This window comes from Scylla paramamosain, chromosome 9, assembly GCF_035594125.1.
Source record: "Scylla paramamosain isolate STU-SP2022 chromosome 9, ASM3559412v1, whole genome shotgun sequence".
Taxonomy (NCBI): domain Eukaryota; kingdom Metazoa; phylum Arthropoda; class Malacostraca; order Decapoda; family Portunidae; genus Scylla; species Scylla paramamosain.
The window spans coordinates 3,844,889-3,865,132 of NC_087159.1; the positions used below are offsets into that span (position 1 = coordinate 3,844,889).

Genomic DNA, 20,244 nt, shown 5'->3' on the forward strand with positions numbered 1-20,244 from the left:
GAACCTCACAAAGACTCGCTAAAACTAATACCTCCTCCAGATATTCCGACGAGTGTACCTGTCATTGCTTTAGGGTTCGGTGAAGCTCGAGATCTCACCGGTACAAAGCTTCGGAGCCGGATGGTAAGGTTCTCATCTACCTTTACTTAGGAGATGAAACTTAACGCTATGTCTGTCTCTTATTTTCCTGAGTATAGCATAAGTCATGATAAGGAAACTTTAGAAACTTTGGCTGAGAAATTACTACTACTACTACTACTACTACTACTACTACTACTACTACTACTACTACTACTTCTGTTGCTGCAGCCTCCTACCTTTCGGTTCTTCTCATATTTCTAACTTCTCTCGCTTCCCTTCCCCATCCTGTTCCTCACTAAGACCTCTATTCTTTCTCATCTTCCTCTCCGTCCTCGTCCTCCCTTTCTATTTTTCTCTCCTCCTTTTTTCCCTCTCTTATTGCTAAATTCTGTAGCCTTCCTTTCCCATTCTGTCCCTCACTAAGATATCAATTCATTCTCTTCTTACCTCTCTTTCTCTCCGTCCTCGCCCTCCTCTTCCGTTATTTCTCTCTCTTATTACTATATTCTCTAGCCTTCCTTCCAATCCTGTCCCTCACTATGACCTCTGTTCTTTCTCGTCCTCCTTCCCGCCCCGTCACCCAAGGCTGGCTCGGCTCAGGCGTTTATTAACAGTCCCCCTTCCTCGAGCTCCGTTTTCTGTCTGCCTCGCTCTCTCACTCTCGCTCTCTCCCCTCCCTCCCTAATCCGGAGACAAACGACTGGATAATCTCGATGAATCATGATTAGATGGAGAGAATGGAAGCAGAATTACTTATTTGTCTTATTTGCATGAGTCGCCTGCGGGAGCTCAGCTTGAGTTGACGTTCCGTGTTTGTTTACGTTCGTGCAAGATGAAGTCGGATCCACGCGGATTTAGCTCAGTCAGCGGCAGAGGGGAATGACGCGTGTAATAATAGTAATGATAATTTATGACACGCCATTGTTTGACTACAGGACCTTTATTCTCGGACTTAAAAAGGAAATTGATACGGATTAAGAATTACGAATGGCAACTTGATGGAGCGGCTTTGTGTGTGTGTGTGTGTGTGTGTGTGTGTGTTGTTTGCACTAGTGATGTAATTTAATATTCTACCTTCCGGAACGTGGGATTGCAAAGGTGAGGGAAGAAAAATGTAGGAAAGCAGGGAAGAAGGAACGGATGGCGGGAGGAAGGATAGACATTCATGATATTTACTGACACAAATAATGAATGTGATATGTCAAATGAATAAGGAAATGAATAAATACTAAAATGACGAGAGGGTGAATTAGGAATGTGTGTGTATGTGTGCTTTACATTTTCTTTCCGTGCCCATTTCTTCCTTCTTATTCCTTATTGTTCCATCTCCCCTCTCCGCCCCCTTTCCCTATTCATCTCTTAATTTCTTTTGGTATTACTGCTTTCCCCTTTTCCCCTCAAATACCGTTCTGCATCAAGAGATCTGCCTCCCTTTCTCCTCCCTCTATTTTCTCATTTCTGTGTTATCTCTCACTTCGGCCACTTCCTCTTTCCTTTTTCTTTCCTCACACTTTAATTTTTCCCTCCTCGTGTTCTATTCTTTTTTTTTTCATCTTTCTTTCACACTTACATTTATCTCACACTTTCCTTTACGATTTCTTTCTATTTCCACTTGGATACGTTTCTTCCCTTTAACTTCTTCGGTCTCTCTCTTTCTCCTCCTCCTCCTCCTCCTCCATGTATCCCTCCCCACCCACTGCCACTACCCTCCCCCTTCTGCCCAAGTCGAGAATCACCACAATACAACACTGATTTATGAACTCAATATCTTGCCTGTCCCTAAGATTACTCTCGCGGTCGCCCCTCCTTCCTCTCCCCTTGACAGACACACTCCCCTCCTCCTCCTCCTCCTCCCCACCCAGCCAGCCACCCAGCCAAGCCACCTCCCTCCCTATCAATCGCCCCCTCTCCCCCGCCCCCAGTTCCCCCCCACCAAAGCCACGATTCCCCGCTGTGTGGTTTTGTTAGAAATTGTCGGAAATCCACGGTATGGCTCGCCTCAATCATTCGTGATGTGAATTGACTGAATGGTGAATTATCTTAAGTGCTGCCATTAGTAGAGAGAGAGAGAGAGAGAGAGAGAGAGAGAGAGAGAGAGAGAGAGAAGAAAACACAATAACACCAACAACAACAACAACAACAAAAATTAAGACAACGACGAAGACAACAACAAAAGGAAGAACAAGAACAGGAAGAACAAAAACAGCACGAACAAAAATGACAGTGTAAAACAAAAAGCATAAAACGAGAAGAACAGGGAGGAGCAGAGAGAAGAGAAGAAGAAGAAGGAGAAGGAAGAAGAGGAAAAGAAGGAAAAGGGTTGTAAAATAATGAACGCTGCATAGAAAGGAAAAAAAATAAAAGGTACTGAGGACTCGTGAAAGAGGTAAGGGAGTCAGGTAACTCTACAGGTAAGCAAATGAAGAACAAGTAAACAGGGAAGCAAATTAATCTTCGCTGAAAAGGGAGACTCCATTCAGATCAGGAAGCGACGAAGGAAGAGAGGGCGGAGAGGGAAGGAGGGGGGCGCTGGAAGGAAAGAGGGGAAGAGAGACAAGAAAGAAAAAAGGATGAATAAGGACAGAAGAGAACAAGACAGAAATAGGGAGTAGGAGGAGGAGGAGGAGGGAAAGTGAGTAAGGGAAATAAGGAGAAAAACGAAACAAAATCTCAATAAGATTATTAAATAAAGAAAACAAGAAGAAGAAGAAGACCAACAAGAATAACAACAACAACAACAACAACAACAACAAAATGTAAAACAAAACAGAGGCGAAAGGTACTAAGTAGGACAGGACGAGAGAGAGAGAGAGAGAGAGAGAGAGAGAGAGAGAGAAGAGGTGGAGTGGTGGCAAGGAGGAATGATAGCCAAAACTGCTGCTAAGAGTGGGGTAGGGGGAGGGGGGTGTGATGAGGTTGAGGGGATAGGGGGGTTAGAAGCTCTCTTGGCCAGCGTGGGACGTCCAGGAGAGTCGAGGGAGGTGGGGGGGGGATGCGGAGGGCAGGAGCAGGGGGAGCGGCCGGAATTAACAGGGCGGTCGTAAATCTAACGTAGCATAACAGGACTCTTCTAGTGGAATATAAAGTGGTCAATTTTCCTTCCCCGGATACAATATGGCCTCGATTACACGGGCGGCGGCGGTGTGTGTGTGCGTGTGTGTGTGTGTGTGTGTGTGTGTGTGTGTGTGTGTGTGTGTGTGTGTGTGTGTGTGTGTGTGCGTGTGTGTGTTCAATCATCTGATAACACAACTTTCGCACTCCAAGCATTGTATTCACATTTCCATCTCTCATTCTATTTTTATTCATCCCAAACGCATTTCATTCAACGTTGATTCAGCTGCCAAACTTTTGCCTTCCACGCTCCAGCCGCTGCCGCCTCAAGCCCAAGGAACAGTAGTGAAAGCAAAAAGAACAATAACAGTAATGGAAGTTATAGAAGCAGCACATGAAGTAACACTAGCAGTAGTAGGACGAGGAGTTGGGAGAGAAGGAGGAGATGGTGGTGGAGAATCAGGATAAGGAGGAGGAAAGGAGGAGTAGGAACACAAAGGAATAAAATGGAAAGAACAAACAGTAACAGCCCTACTGGGCCTAACGAGGCTGTGACGATACTACCGTAACAGATTGTATGATTAAGAGGTAAAGGGATAGCAAGGTTCAAGGAAGCAACACCATGCGGCGTGGAAAGACAGCCATAGGATGTGAAAGGAAAGGTTGAAAGAGGAATATGTTGCTCTACCTAATATTACATATAAAAGAAAAAAAAATATCCAAAGCGAGGTACGTTGGTTCAGGAGTTGATGCGAAGTGCTATCTAACCCATGCTTAGATGGCTCAAACGTGTCCGTGCTGCTTTTTACTATTTGTGCAAGGAGAGAGTTCCACATGTTGATGATTCTATTGAAAAAAAAAGTGTTTGTCTTCATGTCTGAATCGCTTACCTATGATCTTATAATCATTATTTCGAGCGATGTTTGTTCGGTCAATAATTACGTACTAGTTAATGTTAACACTTCGAATAGCCCTATAAAATCTCTTCGCATCGTGCGTCAGAGTGGGTGCAAACTTGGCAAATGACTTTTAATGTAGATAAATATAAAGTGCTTCACATAGGTTATCGAAACAAGAAAGCAATGTATACTTTAAACGGTACCCAACTTAAAAATGTAGACAGCGAAATTAATTTAGGACTAACAATATCGAGTAGCTTAAAACCTAGCCAACAATGTTCAGAAGTCGTAAAGAAGGCAAACAAAATAATTAGCTTAATCGGCAGATCTTTTGAATATAAATATAATGATACAATCCTCACTTTGTATAACTCTTTAGTCCGTCCCCTTTTGCAATATTGCGTTCAAGCCTGATGCCCCTATTACCAGAAAGACATCGATAAAATAGAACGAGTTCGGCATAAAGTAACAAAAATGATACCAAGCCTAAAAAACAAATCATACGAAGAGCGTCTTAAAGAACTAAATCTGTTCCCATTAAAACAAAGAAACTAAGAGGCGACTTAACACAATTGTTTAAAATCATCAAGGGCATTGATAACATGTAATACAGTAGATATTTCACGATAGATTTTTCAAATTACACGCGAGGAAATGATTGCAAAATTGTTGGGAAATCCTTCAACTCTCCTGAATCATTTTTTTTTTTCTCATCGTGTAGTTAATCTATGGAATGGATTTCCTCGAGACGTGATAAACTACAATGCCGTAGAAACTTTTTAACACCGTCTTGACAAATATTTTGCCTCCAACCCTCGGCTAACAGCGTTTGTTTGTTAGAGATTAACTTCCTTGCCTTCAGGAAATCAGGTCACCTCATTTCATCTATTTTCGTCCTTTCCTATAATTTCCTTTGGGTTTTTCTTTCTCTAATCCTGTACGATATTTATTTCCGACCTGTTTTCCTGCACGGCTTATGCTGGAGGGAGTGGTGGGTGGAGAGAGAGCCTTCTGCTTTGCTGTTCTTTTCTTCTACTATCAGTAGTCCTACGTCAGGTCACCTCGTAAGGATCGCAAAGTTTGTTGTGGCCTGTTTTTTCTATATAATTCTATGGAATTTTATGTTTCTCTAAACTGCACTAGTTGAGCTCCCACAAACGCTCCTCGTAGGGCTTGTTTCGCAGTGGTGGGATCACCTTGGTTACTTTTCTTTGCACTCTCTCCAGCTTGCCTATATCTTTCCTATAATAGTGTGACCAGAACTAGAGGTAGTATTCAAGATGAGGTCAGCCAAGTGCATTAAACAATGTGAGGATTATAATTTCTGATATGAATTCGAAGGTCCTCCCAGTAAAGCCAACCAGTTTATTACCGGTCTTAACAATTTCTGAACAATGTTGACTTGATTTGAGGTCTGAGGTAACCGTTATTCCTAAGTCTTTCGCTTCGTTAACTGTGAGAAGCACGGAGCCGTTCAATGAATAATTTACACGATCATTTTTTACTCCCTATATGCAACACTTTACATGTATCAATATTAAATCTGTCCTGCCACTTATCTGACCAAAAGACTAAGCGATCGAGGTCAGATTGCAATTTCATTTTGTCATTCACAACACCTATGGCACTGTCACTCACCGACAACTCCCTGCCATCACTCCAATCCTACTATCTGGAGCAGGGCGTGTGGATCCCTCCGGCAGGCTACATTGGTAGAGCGGAAGCATAGAATCATTTTAATATTTAGTATCATATGGATAATTAAAGGTGGCCAACACAGAGCACGGAACAAATGATAGCAGGATTGTTTCCCTGACAGGTGAGAAAGCGGTTCCACATTTACTTCTTCCTGTGTTGTTAGGCTTGTGAACGCTGTCTCGCCTCATAGTTCTGTGGACTCACACCTGACAGCTTAATACAGTATTTGGCAGATGAAGTATGACGTCGACGAGCAATTGTAGTCGTTGAAATAGCCGTGGGAACTTGAAAGGTCCAGGCATCCGCCGTTATTATCAGGTGATCCGGGAAGCCAGAAGGGTGTCCCCATGGGCACCTGCTCGCCGGTTACCCAGTGCCATGAGCCCGGGTCGTGCCGGTCACTACCGCCGATCCAGTACCAGATCTTCTCGTCTATGTGAAACATGTGAACATAAGAATAAAAATTTTAAAATTATCAAAAAGGTAAATCACTCACATTTATATTTCATTGTATAACTATTAGTTTCATTTTCATTAATTTTGGTTCATTCAGAGTGTGTCAGCTGCAGAACTTGAATCGGGCCATGGCTATGAGGGAAATAGATGAAGTTGAGTTGAATATGATGATGATGATGATGATGATGATGATGATATAAGAATGGAGGAAGAGGAAAGACTCACAGTCAACGACAATCTTGTTCCACACCAGTTGAAACTGGTGACAGTCGTCGAGCACCGCCAGGTCAGTGTTCTGATGCAAATCCTGGCAGAATTCACGTGCACTGTCCCTGTGGGAATGAAACACTTCAGCACCTCTGCATATCTCTTTAGCGAGCCGATTTAGATGTTATTATGAATTACTCAAGGGAAGAGTCCTTTTCTTCTCTTCTTCTCCATTGTGTTCCACTTACCAGTTCATTTTGTGTGCGCGATGAATGTAGTAGCATTCGGTGCCTATTTGTGAGAAAGGTTGAGGGCAATCTGTGGAGGTTCAAAGTTGCGTCAGTGCACTTCTACTGTCAGTGACTTGTCATTTGTGTACACATTTTTTATATATTTTTTTTTTTATTTCTATTTTTATTTTATTTTATTTATTTATTTTACTTTTTAGACTCATGACTTTTATAATACGCCATTTCTGTAATCGTCACGACACACTCCGCAATATTATTGACCTCCCGAGACCTTCACTTTCCTGCCTGGCTCGATCGCCGCCACTCACCCAGCGCCTTGCCAACAGTCTTCTCGAGCTTCAAGGTCGCACCGTCCAAGTACACCCGACAGGTCCACTTCCCAAGGTTCCTTTCTGTCAAGGCGTCCATGACGATGCCACATTGGTTGTGAGTGAGGTTGGATGGCGCCCTCATGCCCGGATGTACACCCGCGTGCACGTCCTCCACCTGCATGCAACAAGAATATCGTATTTGTGTCTTATGAAATATGGCTGCCGGTAAGTTAGTACGATTACTTCAGAGACTACAGATCGCCTTCTATTATTCCTGTACCACGAGTTGCGACGAATCACCTGAAAGACATCGCCGCGCTCTGTCTCCCAGGCACAAAGACGAAGGCGACCCTCCACGCCGCAGGTGAGCTCCACTGTTTCGTCAACCCTCGCCAACACATCTTCGTAGTCGAAGTAGATAGAGGAACCTGCTAAAGGAGGGAGCGAAAGATACATCGTAGCTTCACGTCACCATATACAGAGACGATAGGTGCCTTCATAGTATGAGAACGACGCTAAGCACCAACCTGCCGCCGAGGACAACCACACTGTCACCACCACCACAAGGAGCAATGAACGAGCCATGAACGAGGCGCGTGGAACAACTTGCAACGCATAATGCCACGTGTCCGGTGCATCTTACTTAAATAGGCGGCTGCAGAGTTATCAGCAACAATGGATAACATAATATAGTTGATAATGTTCACAGTGATACAAGAGGGCTCATTTGCCAATGCATTTTGTCAAGCAGCACGGGATGGAGAGTAGTAAGGAGACTAAAGCTAGTACCTCACGAAGGCGAATGCTGACCAACTTTGTGATTTTTGGAATAGACAACTTTTCTGACGAACGTTGGCGAGAATCAGGTCTTGCCTCTTTCATTAGCAACATTCGGCAAAATCGTTAAGCGACAATTAGCAACATTCGCCCAAATATTTTGATGTGTTTATATGACAAGGGCAGCTCCTCAGACGCTCTGGAGGAGCAATTAGCTGCACTACCCCTACCAGAATTCCTGCCTCTTGATGACTGTCCTGTCCCCAAGTTCTTCGTGGGAAGTGATGCTTTAGTCCTCAAAGACTGAATGATGAAGCCTTACGGCACCATGAACATGACCAAACCAGAGTTTGTTGAACTATCGACTTTCGAGGCCTAGAAAAATAGTAGGAAATGTCAGTGTTCACTACCTGACGTACCAAAAAGAACTTTAACGTAACAAAGGTTTGCAAACAGTTACAGCTCTTTTGCAACCGTTTCCAACTGTTTACTGTAAAACAGAAATTCGCAAAAAGAAAAAATGTTGAATACGTTCGAAATTCTTTTACAAAAAAAAAAATGTGACTATAAAATCTGTTTGCGACCTGTTTTGCAGCCTTTTACGAACCATAACGAAACAAAATTCACAACGTTCGTCAGCATTTGCCGCTCCATGAGACACTAGCTTAAAGTGATATACTCGGAAATTCAAAGTATTTAGATGAAAGAAAAATATTGACACGAGCATTGAATATCTTAGAATATTAAGCGAGGAAAAAACAAATAGTGAAAGAGTGGCCACCACACCTCGAGGAATCCACACCGGAACATGATCTACGATGTCCTGATCCAGTCCCAGATATCGAAAACTCACAAATGCACGCACATAAAGACAGACACAAATAACCCCTCACACACACACACACACACACACACACACACACACACGTGCGAGCGGCGCCACCTGATGTCACCTTTTCTTATTTTCTAACGATACCACGCTCTGCCACACCTGTGCTCTCTCAGACTTCAAGCGGGACGAGGTTTTCGATATCAGGGAGACGAGGTCACCACAACTCTGCTCCCACCAGGAAGCATCCCTTTTCTGTCAACAACATGGAAGATAAAACACATTACTGTATCATTTGCATTTCACGTGCGCTTATACATACATTTGTTAAATTAATAGAAAATAAAATATGATAATACATATCTTAAGTTTTCCTCAAGTCCTTAAAACTTTGTACAGTCTCTTTTTTGCTTCCCATTTCAACAGTAAATAAAACGGCGATCCTGCAATATGAAAAGGAAAAACGCGGTAGTGCGGAGCAGACACTGGATGGCTGGCCTGACGGCGACGCGGCCGGCAAGGACATATCAAATAAGGAGGATGCAAAAGGTCGAGGAAAGGAAGATCATAATACATGCATTTGTGTGTGTGAGCAGACAAGGCAAACGTTACGTGTGTGGCTGTGTACGCGTCGTGTGAAGAATCCCAATTCGTGGATACAGACAGTTCTTCTCGTCATTGCTATCAAATCTTCAATCCTATAGTTGTCACGTACACAGCGAAGCAATCAGCGTGTTATCGGGACAGTGCACGTGTTGCTGCTCCACGTGTTGCATCACTGATACCTCCCCTTCACTCACAGACCCATCCTGCCAGTATCCATAACAACACCAGAAAATAAGGAAAGATGCAAAAAATATGTCCCTTTATGAAACAAACCTATCTATATCCACTATCATCCCTGTTCATGAATGTATCTAATCTTTTCAAACCTGAGTGGCTCGGCACTACTAACCCGAATTATCCCTAACGTTTCTTTTCAGGCTAACCAGATGAGAGTTTCATTTCTTTTCTTGAAAATGGAGACTATATTCACTTGCCTTCACATCAACGGCACATTCATAAACCTAATGACCTAAAGATATTAGTCAACTATTTATTAACAACATTCTTAAAATCTTTCAGTACTCAGAGATATACGTCTTCTGTCTCTGATGAATGAAATTTCACCATTCTCTCTACATCCGGTTCTACTGTCTGCTTGGTTATGAAAATACCTAAGAGCTAATCATTATGTTCTCTCGGTTTCCCAATCCTGTTGTCTAAACCGCGCTGGGCGAATTCCCCTGGCACGCTATAATGATACAAAGAATTGAAGCTTTTTCAGTATTTATTGGATATTTAAGATGACTGGTGCTACGACAGAAAACATGAATACAGTGTTGTTTATTGGAGACCAATGACGACAACTCCAATAGTTGTTAGCCACACTTGTTTCATCCTGCGTAACGTGAGAGTTGCCTTGCCTTGCCTCCGCACAGTTAGGTGCCCCAGAGCATCATAGTTCTTTAGACTCACCACCAAGACTTTAATACAATATTTGACAAACGAAGTAACCATTCCAGGAGCAGGGGTAATCATCGAAGTAGCCGTAAAAAGCTTCAAGCACTATGCACTCACCCTTTCCCTCGGGCCTTGCGGGATACCAAAAGGGAATACCCATATCCACCGCCTCGTCAGTCACCCAGTACCATGAACCCTCCAGGTTTCGGTCTCTACCGCCAATCCAGTACCAGGTGTCTGGATCTGCGAGAAAACAAAACATGAATCTTCCAGTCAAAAAAAGATAAAACTTTTGAATTTATGTATGTATTCATGTATATTTTATTGAATCTATACTTATGCTGCCTTCACACAGCGATTTTTTTTCCGTAAGAAATGACCTCTGAATTTCAAGAAGGAAAATCTTCACATGAACGGTTCTCTTTTCACCTATTTTCCACCTATTTTCACTATCGTTCCTTCCATAAATTTGCCTAATCTTCTTTTAAAGCTTCCTAACGTCTCATGACTAACAACCTGATTACTGAAACCGTTCCATTCATCAACCGCTTACTTTCAGAATCAATTCCTTCCCATCTCTTTCTTGAACTTAAATGTTTCAAGCTTGTACTAGTTATTTATTGTTCTAACCTGATTACTGATCCTGAGAATCTTGTTTACGTCACCCATGTTATAACCCTTATACCATTTAAAGACTTGTATTATGTCGAGAGGGTGATGATGATGAAGGGTGAAAAAGAAGAGAAAGCGGTAAATGAGGATGTCGAGGGGGTGATGATGATGAAGGTGAAAAAGAAGAGAAAGCGGTAAATGAGGAAGTCGCGGGACTCACACTCTATGTGGATCTTGTGCCACACTAGCTGGAGCTGTTGACAGTCGTCCATCACCGCCAGGTCCGCTCTGGAGTTGAGAGACTTACAGAACTCCCGTGCATTTTCCCTGCGGAAGAGATATTCCAGTGGCACTGCATGTGTGATTTTAAAGGCTACAATAGTAAGGTGAATTGCAGAAAACGCATACCTTTATATTTTCATATACCTTGCAAGCAATTAACAAACGAAACGACACTGTCTCACTCACCAGGTAACCGTGTTCTCGTGATGGATGTAGTAGCATTCGGTGCCTATCTGTGAAAAGGATGCAGGGCAATCTGCGGAGATTCAAAGTTGCATTAGTGCATTTCTATAGTCAGTGGCCTGTTATTTGTGTCAATTTCTTTATCTTAATTCATGACTTATATTAAGCATCATTTATATAATCATCGCGGCACACTCCGCACCATTATTCTCCCTCTGTTAACATTACTTCCTTGCCTGGCTCCATCGCCACCACTCACCCAGCGCCTTGCCCACAGTCTTCTCGGCAATCAGAGTTGTCCCAGTCAAGTACACATGACAGGTCCACTTCCCGAGGAATATTTCAGTCAAGGCGTCCACGACGATGCCACATTGGTTGTGAGTGAGGTTGGATGGCGCCCTCATGCCAGGGTGGAGGCCGGCGTGCACGTCCTCCACCTACAGTGACCAGTGGCAATAGGCATTCTCAGGACACAAAGCGAAGGACTGGATTATATCATCTTTCTGCGATACACGACATATCTTCAGTTTAGTTAGTATTAATTCAGATGATATATAAATCGCTGAGCCACATCGAATGGTTTTTAGGGCTGTTGTGCCATAATACATAAACAGTCACCTGGAAGGCGTTACCGCGCTCTGTCAACCAGGCACAGTAGCGGAAGTGACCTTCCACGCCACAGGTGAGCTCCAGTGGCTCGTTAACCCTCGCCGACACATCTTCGTAGTCGAAGTAGATAGAGGAACTTGCTGAGGGAGAGAGGGAAAGATGCATGGTAGCTTCACATCACCATATACAAACGACAGGTGCCATCATAGTACATAGTACATGTATGTGAGCGACGCTCACCACCAACCTGCCGTCGAGGACAGCCACACAGTCGCCACCACCACGAGGAGCAACAAGCGAGCCATGCACGAGGCGCGTGGAACAACTTGCGACGCATAATGTCACATGTCCAGTGCACATGACTTAAATACGCGGTGGAAGAGTTATCTGCGACAACAGACAACAGGACATAGTTGATAGTGTTTTCAGTGATGCAAGAGGGCGCATCTGTCAGGCCCCACTAAGCAACGGGGGGTGAAAAGATCTACTGTTAGCAGGCTAAAGTGATATACTCGGTAACTCAAAATATTTAGATGAAAATTTTGACACAAGAGCATTGAACACTATAGAATATTAAGAGAGGGAAAACAAAGGGTGAAGGAGTGGCCACCACACCTCGAGAAATCCACGCCAGAACGCCATCCACAATCTCTTGACCCAGTCCCAGACAGCGAACAAACACTAACATACAAACATATGCACACCGAAAGACACACAAACACACACACACACACACACACACACACACACACACACACACACACACACACACACGTGCGAGCGACGCCACCTGATGTCACCTTTTCTTATTTTCTAACGATACCACGCTCTGCCACACCTGTGCTCTCTCAGACTTCAAGCGGGACGAGGTTTTCGATATCGGGGAGACGAGGTCACCACAACTCTGCTCCCACCAGGAAGCATCCCTTTCTGTCAACAACATGGAAGATAAAACACATTACTGTATCATTTGCATTTCACGTGCGCTTATACATACATTTGTTAAATTAATAGAAAATAATATATGATAATACATATCTTAAGTTTTCCTCAAGTCCTTAAAACTTTGTACAGTCTCTTTTTTGCTTCCCATTTCAACAGTAAATAAAACAGCGATCCTGCAATATGAAAAGGAAAAACGCGGTAGTGCAGAGCAGACACTGGATGGCTGGCCTGACGGCGACGCGGCCGGCGAGGACATATCAAATAAGGAGGATGCAAAAGGTCGAGGAAAGGAAGATCATAATACATGCATTTGTGTGTGTCAGCAGACAAGGCAAACGTTACGTGTGTGGCTGTGTACGCGTCGTGTGAAGAATCCCAATTCGTGGATACAGACAGTTCTTCTCGCCATTGCTATCAAATCTTCAATCCTATAGTTGTCACGTACACAGCGAAGCAATCAGCGTGTTATCGGGACAGTGCACGTGTTGCTGCTCCACGTGTTGCATCACTGATACCTCCCCTTCACTCACAGACCCATCCTGCCAGTATCCATAACAACACCAGAAAATAAGGAAAGATGCAAAAAATATGTCCCTTTATGAAACACACCTATCTATATCCACTATCATCCCTGTTCATGAATGTATCTAATCTTTTCAAACCTGAGTGGCTCGGCACTACTAACCCATTACCGAGTCTGTCCAATCATCAACCATTCTATTTGAGATCTAATCCCTCCTTATATCTCCTTTTCATATAACTATGAAGCTTGAACCTATTATTCTAGTCCTATCCTGATTTCTAAACCTAATTTTTTTTTTTTATATCCCTTATGCCACTTTAATGCTACTGTATCGGGGATTAAGGTTGACCACAGTTTGAAATTTGGATTCTGTATGTGGGGAGTTAAAGTTCACTGTATGTTTTGGGATTTATTAAGTTTTGAAAGAGGTGCCAGAGTGCAAAAGGGTGGACACATCGGCTTGCATGATAAAAGTAAGAACCACTCCTCGAGTTACCCTCACGATTCGCCATCTACAGCGAAAGCCTCTATCAGGTCCCCTCTTAATCAATCTATCCCTCTCAGGAATCTGAATTTTAAAAGTACTTTGTACTGACTCTAACTTATTCTTTATGTAATGTGAGGAGTGGAACTGCACAGCATACTCTAGTTGAGTTGTGACCAAGGAGTCTAGAAAAGCTTCTCTAGACTCCTTGGCTCTGACCAGTGCTATATTTAGTTTAAATAACACTTTGGGACTTCAAGTTTCATCGCTGATAATAATTAATCCTAATACACGTTTAGCTTTATTTTTGTTGTCTGTGCGTTGTTTTCTTGAGGAAGGTCTGAGTTAACTCCTCGATCTTTTATATTCTCTGATCTTATAAGAGTCTCGTTCTTTATTGTGTACCTATTATGTGAATTTCCTTTAAATTAAATAAATGCAAAGTACTTTTAAATATTTTGCATTTACTACTATTGAACTGCATTTGTCACCTATCTGTTCATGTGTTCATCTTAACTGCCTGAAGGAACGTTACATCGGAATCTGACAGAATTCACTTGTCCATTATCCCCATAGACCTACTATAAAATTCAGCAAGTTCGAAAGGCACACTTCTCTTCACGAAGCTATGCGTTGAAGACTTCATCAAACTTGGCCTGTCTAAATTATCCCTAACGTTTCTTTTCAGGGTAACAGGATGAGAGCTCGACATTAGTTTCATTTATTTTCTTGAAAATGGAGACTATATTCGTTTGCCTTCACATCAACGGCACATTCATAAACCTAATGACCTAAAGATATTAGCCAACTATTCATTAACAGCATTCTTAAATTCTTTCAGTACTCAGAGATATACGTCTTCTGTCCCTGATGATTGAAATTTCACCATTCTCTCTACATCCTATTCTACTGTCTGCTTGGTTATGAAAATACCTAAGAGCTAATCATTATGTCCTCTCGGTTTCCCAATCCTGTTGTTTAAACCGCGTTGCGCGAATTCCCCCTGGCACGCTATAATGATACAAAGAATTGATGCTTTTTCAGTATTTATTGGATATTTAAGATGACTGGTGCTGCGACAGAACACATGAATACAGTGTTGTTTATTGGAGACCAGTGACGACAACTCCAATAGTTGTTAGCCACACTTGTTTCATCCTGCGTAACGTGAGAGTTGCCTCGCCTTGGCTCCACACAGTTAGGTGCCCCAGAGCTTCATAGTTCTGTAGACTCACCACCAAGACTTTAATACAATATTTGGCAGATCAAGTAACCATTATTGGCGCAGGGGTAGTCATAGAAGTAGCCGTAGTGAGACTGAAGACATAAGCACTCACCAGCTCCGTTAGGTCTTCCTACATACCAAAAGGGAGCGCCCATAGCCACCGCCTCGCCATTTACCCAGTACCATGAATCCTCCAGGTTTCGGTCTCTACCGCCGATCCAGTACCAAGTGCCTGGATCTGCGAGAAACAAATGAGCATGAATCTTCCAGTCAAGAAAAGATAAGACTTCTTAATTTACGTATATATTCATGTATATTTCATTGAATCTTCTCATGAAATTTTTTTTTTTCTTTTTCCCGTACATTTCACTGCAATAGCGTTGAGAGCGTACAAAAACGACCACTTACTCTCAGATCGCCTGTGTTTTCTTGAGATGATAAACTTCAAGTATGTGTGCTACATACTTCATAAAGAGAATATATAAAAGAAAATATAAATGAAGATACTCTATATTTTCCCTCAGTACTCTAAAATGCACGGCGCCGAATCGTTGTGGTGGGTCAATGTGTCGCACGGGAAGCTGACTGCATTGTAGCATGTGTATATATTATTACTACTACTGCTACTACTACTACTACTACTACTACTATCGCAGTAAATCTCACACGTCCCACATGACAGCTTGCACCTGACCTGAGGGCATCTACATGGGGCGACTTTTCCCGTGATGGAAACAGTCTTCTGTCCTTTCTTTTCTGGGCCGTGTTGAATCTTGTTCCTCGTCTGGTCTGTCCCCATCCTAATCTTCACTCCTCCTTTTCCCTCCTTTTAATCTAATCGGCCTTCTTTTCCACGGGGACTTAGATTTACTTGTCCCGTGATTGGCCCACGTGACTCGCCCGTTTGTGAAACAAATGGACACCGGCCCCTCCAACGGAAGTAATCGAGAATAGGTCTGGAGCCAGTCTAAATACAGTTCTCGCTCAATCTACGCCCAGGCGACTCAGCTGGGCATACTGTATTTACTTCTCCATCATTTCACTGTAGAGGCAAGGTGAGATTCTTTGAGCCCCAAAAGACTCTATAATACAAGGAGAGAGACATGAGAACATCAGGAGCTATACAGAAGGCGCAGCGGGAGAAGAGCTAAACGCCACGCTATAGCAGGGGAAACACCAGGCCAACAACCAGACGGTACAAAATAATGGCAGCAATACAGTGCCAGCACCGTGTGAACAGAATATCCTCATTTCAGAATCATACAGTCCTTCCCTACACGAGAAAATACTTTTATAAGAGGGCAATGTAAAGCTGCATTTTTTACCAACTCCAGTTTCCTAACTCTTACCTCCCTACTCTTAACTCCTGTCTTCTGTCTCTTAACATACTATCTAAAATGTCTTGAAATGCTAATAGTTTCTAAAAAAAATCTATTCTGTTCTTTCCACCAGGCTGGAATGTCGCTTTAAATAAATGCCAGCCGCAAGCCAAACACGGTTCTTATAATGTGTAAGACATTTTGAACTCACATCAGGAAATCACTGATAAAACTTTGTATGATGATGATGATGATGATGATGATGATGATGATGATGATGATGATGATGAAAAATTAAAAAGAAGAGAAAGCTGTAAATGAGGAAGGCGAGGGACTCACACTCCATGTGGATCTTGTGCCACACAAGCTGGAACTGGTGACAGTCGTCTATTACCGCCAGGTCCGCTCTGGAGTTGAGAGATTGACAATAGTCCCGCGCTTTATCCCTGTGGAAATGAGATATTCCAGTGGCACTGCATGTGTGACGACTTCAGAGGCTACAATAGTAAGGTGGATCGCAAAAAATCGCATACCTTTATATTTTTATATACCTTGCAAACAATGAATAAACATAACGACACTGTCTCACTCACCAGGGTACCGTGTTCTGGTGATGAATGTAGTAGCATTCGGTGCCTATCTGTGAGAAGGATGCAGGGCAAGCTGTGGAGATTCAAAGTTGCATTAGTGCATTTCTATAGTCAGTGGCCTGTTATTTGTGTCAGCATCTTTATCTTAATTTATGACTTTTATAAAATGCCATCTACGAGTATATAATCATCGCGGCACACTCCGTACCATTACTCTCCCTCTGTCAACATTACTTCCTTGGCTGGCTCCATCGCCACCACTCACCCAGCGCCTTGCCCACAGTCTTCTTGGCCCCCAGAGTTGTCCCAGTCAAGTACACCCGACAAGTCCACTTCCCGAAGCTTATTTCAGTCAAGGCGTCCACGACGATGCCACATTGGTTGTGAGTGAGGTTGGATGGCGCCCTCATGCCAGGATGGAGGCCGGCGTGCACGTCCTCCACCTACAGTGACCAGTGGCAATGGACATTCTCAAGACACAACGCGAAGGACTAGATCATATTTTTTTCTGCGATACACAACATATCTTAAGTTTGGTTAGTATTAATTCAGATGATATATAGATTGCTAAGCCGCATCGAATGGTTTCAGGGCGCGTGCACCATAACACATAAACAGTTACCTGGAAGGTGTCGCCGCGCTCTGTCTCCCAGGTACAGTAGCGGAAGTGACCCTCCACGCCACAGGTGAGCTCCACCCTCTCGTCAAGCCCCGCCGACACATCTTTGTAGTCGAAGTAGATAGAGGAACCTGCTGAGGGAGAGAGGGAAAGATGCATCGTAGCTTCACATCACACAGACATCACATACAGACGATAGGTGCCATCATAGTACATAGTACATGTATGTGAGCGACGCTCACCACCAACCTGCCGTCGAGGACAGCCACACAGTCACCACCACCACGAGGAGCAACAAGCGAGCCATGCACGAGAAGCGTAGAACAACTTGCGACTCATAATGCCGTGTCCAGTGCACCTTACTTAAATACGTAGTGGCACAGTTTTCACCAACAAGTGAGCATCACATTGTACAAACTGGCACCTCACTTCTCCATCAAAAAAAAAAAATCTGCCGGGAGAAAATAACCCACTGCATTCAATAACGGGTTCACTGTTTGACTTATTGACATAATGGAAAATTGTGTTTGTTTTAAACAAAATGTTCTTCCGAGGTGATGTGTGATGCCTAGAAAATGTAAGACCACGATAACATAATACGAATGTGAGTTTCACTAGAAAGGTGAAATGAACAGAGAAAATAAGCCGTATAATTACTGTACTGAAAAGACTGAGTGCGTTGGTGAAGAAATGGAGAGAAGAGGGATGCGAGGATGTGCCTCACCACAAACATGGTGGTGGACCGCCCCAAATTGGTTGACAACACCTTACATGGTATCAAGAGATAGTTAAAGGCATATCCTCAGCTTATAGCAAAATAACTAAAAAAAAAAAAAAAAAAAAGCATTTTGAGGCACCCCACAATCATATTTGTGGTAAGGCACATCCTTGCATCCCTCTTCTCTCCATTTCTTCACCAACGCACTCAGTCCTTTCAGTGCAATAGTTAGTTATACGGCATATTTTCTCTTATCATTTCACCTTTCTAGTGAAACTCCAACACTCGTACTATTTAATCGTGACCTGTATATTTTCGAGGCATCTCACATCATCTCGGTAGAGCGTTTTGTTTAAAACAAACACAGCCGTTTTGTTAGCCGAAGCAAGGATCGGTCACAAAAGACAACTTTCCCTTTATGACAATATGTCAAATACTGAATCCGTCATTTCAATGCTTTCAAAAGTATGATGGGCTAAACTAAGTTGCAATGAGTTATTTTCTCATGGCAGATTATCAGATCGAGAAGGAAGCTAGTCGCCAGTTTCTGCAACGTGACGCTCACGTCGGCGGGAGTTCTAATCGCGAATGTCTGTGACTGTAGTTGTTAATGTTTTCAGTGGTGCAAGAGGGCGCACCTGTCAGGCCCCACTAAACAACGAGGGGTGAAGAGGTGTACTGTAAGCAGAATAAAGTGATGTACTCGGTAATCCAATATATTTAGAAGAAAATATTGATACAAGAGCATTGAACACTTTAGAATATTAAAAGACAAAAAACAAAGGGTGAAGGAGTGGCCACCACACCGGAACGCCATCCACGATCTTCTGATCCAGTTCCAGACAACGAACAAACACTAACATACAAAAATATGCACACAGAAAGACACAAACAATCTGACACACACACACACACACACACACACACACACGCGTGAGAGCGACGCCATCTGATGTTACATGTCACCTTTCCTTGCTTTCTAGCAGCGCCATGCTCTGCCACACCTGTGATCTCTCAGGCTCCGAGCGGGACGAGGTTATCGAGGTCGGGGAGACGAGGTCACCACAAGTCTGCTTCCACCAGGAATCATCCCTTTTCTGTCAACAACATGAAATATGTATCAGTGCGTCGTTTGCATTTCTCATGAGCTTATACTAGATTTTTTTTTTTCTTTAAGTAGGATGGGCACCCGCCAAGGGCAACAAAACTACAATTAAAAAAAGACCCACTGAGGTACCGGTCCCCGAATAGAGTCGAAAGCAGTAGTAAAAAATTACAGGATGTCTTGAAACCTCCCTCTTGAAAGAGTTCAAGTCATAGGAATATGGAAATACAGAAGCAAGGAGGGAGTTTTAGAGTTTACCAGAGAAAGGGATGAATGATTGAAAATACTGGTTAACTCTTGCATTGGAGAGGTAGACAGAATAGGGGTGAGAGACAGAAGAAAGTCTTGTGCAGCGAGGCCGCGGGAGGAAGGGAGGCATGCAGTTAGCAAGATCAAAAGAGCAGTTGGCATGAAAATAACGCTAGAAGATAACAAGAGATGTAGCATTGCGGCGAGGAGAATGGATGAAGACATTGTTAGAGAAGAGGAGTTGGTAAGACGAAAGGCTTTTGATTCCACCATGTCTAAAAGAGCAGTATGAGTGGAAACCCCCCATACATTTGAAGCATACTCAATACATGGACGAATAAGGCCCCTGTACAGACTTAGTAGCTAGGGGGAGAGGGGGGAGAAAAACTGGCGGAGCAAGCAAACTTCCAGCAAGAAGGAAAGGTAGATGTTGACAGACAGAGCTGAGTTTGACTGGGCAAGGTGCAAGCATGGAGGCATGGTTCCGGGGAACAATAGGAGGGACCCTATCAGGTCCATATGCCTTCCAAGGGTTTAGGCCAGCGAGGGCATGGAAAACATCACTGCAAAGGATCTTAATGGGTAGCATGAAATAGTCAGAGGGTAGAGGAGAGAGGGGAACAAGCCCTGAATCATCCAAAGGAGAGTTTTAGCAAAGGTTCGAGCGAAAAGTTTAGCTTTAGAAATATATGAGATGGCAATGGTGCCATCAGGATGA

General features: G+C 43.2%; 2 protein-coding genes across 6 annotated transcripts; both read right to left on the minus strand.

Annotated features, from left to right (window-relative positions):
• Window positions 1-4,211: 4,211 nt before the first annotated feature.
• Window positions 4,212-7,671, minus strand: LOC135103408 (C-type lectin lectoxin-Lio3-like). Of its 2 annotated transcripts, none has more exons than XM_064009597.1 (6): window positions 7,482-7,671; window positions 7,255-7,382; window positions 6,952-7,129; window positions 6,641-6,710; window positions 6,411-6,517; window positions 4,212-6,161 (listed from the first exon to the last, which is right to left on the minus strand). In XM_064009597.1, the coding sequence occupies exons 1-6, from the start codon at window positions 7,537-7,539 to the stop codon at window positions 5,944-5,946; spliced, it is 759 nt and encodes a 252-aa protein (XP_063865667.1). In that variant the 5' UTR covers window positions 7,540-7,671; the 3' UTR covers window positions 4,212-5,943. The 2 variants fall into 2 exon arrangements, with proteins under 2 accessions (XP_063865667.1, XP_063865666.1); XM_064009596.1 differs by having other exon boundaries at window positions 7,255-7,385; window positions 7,482-7,668.
• Window positions 7,672-9,872: 2,201 nt separating this feature from the next.
• Window positions 9,873-17,860, minus strand: LOC135103407 (snaclec convulxin subunit beta-like). Of its 4 annotated transcripts, none has more exons than XM_064009592.1 (6): window positions 17,704-17,798; window positions 11,759-11,889; window positions 11,400-11,577; window positions 11,144-11,213; window positions 10,896-11,002; window positions 9,873-10,306 (listed from the first exon to the last, which is right to left on the minus strand). In XM_064009592.1, the coding sequence occupies exons 1-6, from the start codon at window positions 17,759-17,761 to the stop codon at window positions 10,089-10,091; spliced, it is 762 nt and encodes a 253-aa protein (XP_063865662.1). In that variant the 5' UTR covers window positions 17,762-17,798; the 3' UTR covers window positions 9,873-10,088. The 4 variants fall into 4 exon arrangements, with proteins under 4 accessions (XP_063865662.1, XP_063865661.1, XP_063865663.1 ...); XM_064009591.1 differs by lacking the exon at window positions 17,704-17,798 and adding an exon at window positions 11,997-12,154; XM_064009593.1 differs by lacking the exons at window positions 9,873-10,306; window positions 10,896-11,002; window positions 11,144-11,213; window positions 11,400-11,577; window positions 11,759-11,889 and adding exons at window positions 14,731-15,164; window positions 16,585-16,691; window positions 16,839-16,908; window positions 17,101-17,278; window positions 17,458-17,588 and having other exon boundaries at window positions 17,704-17,860.
• Between the last annotated feature and the right edge of the window lie 2,384 nt (window positions 17,861-20,244).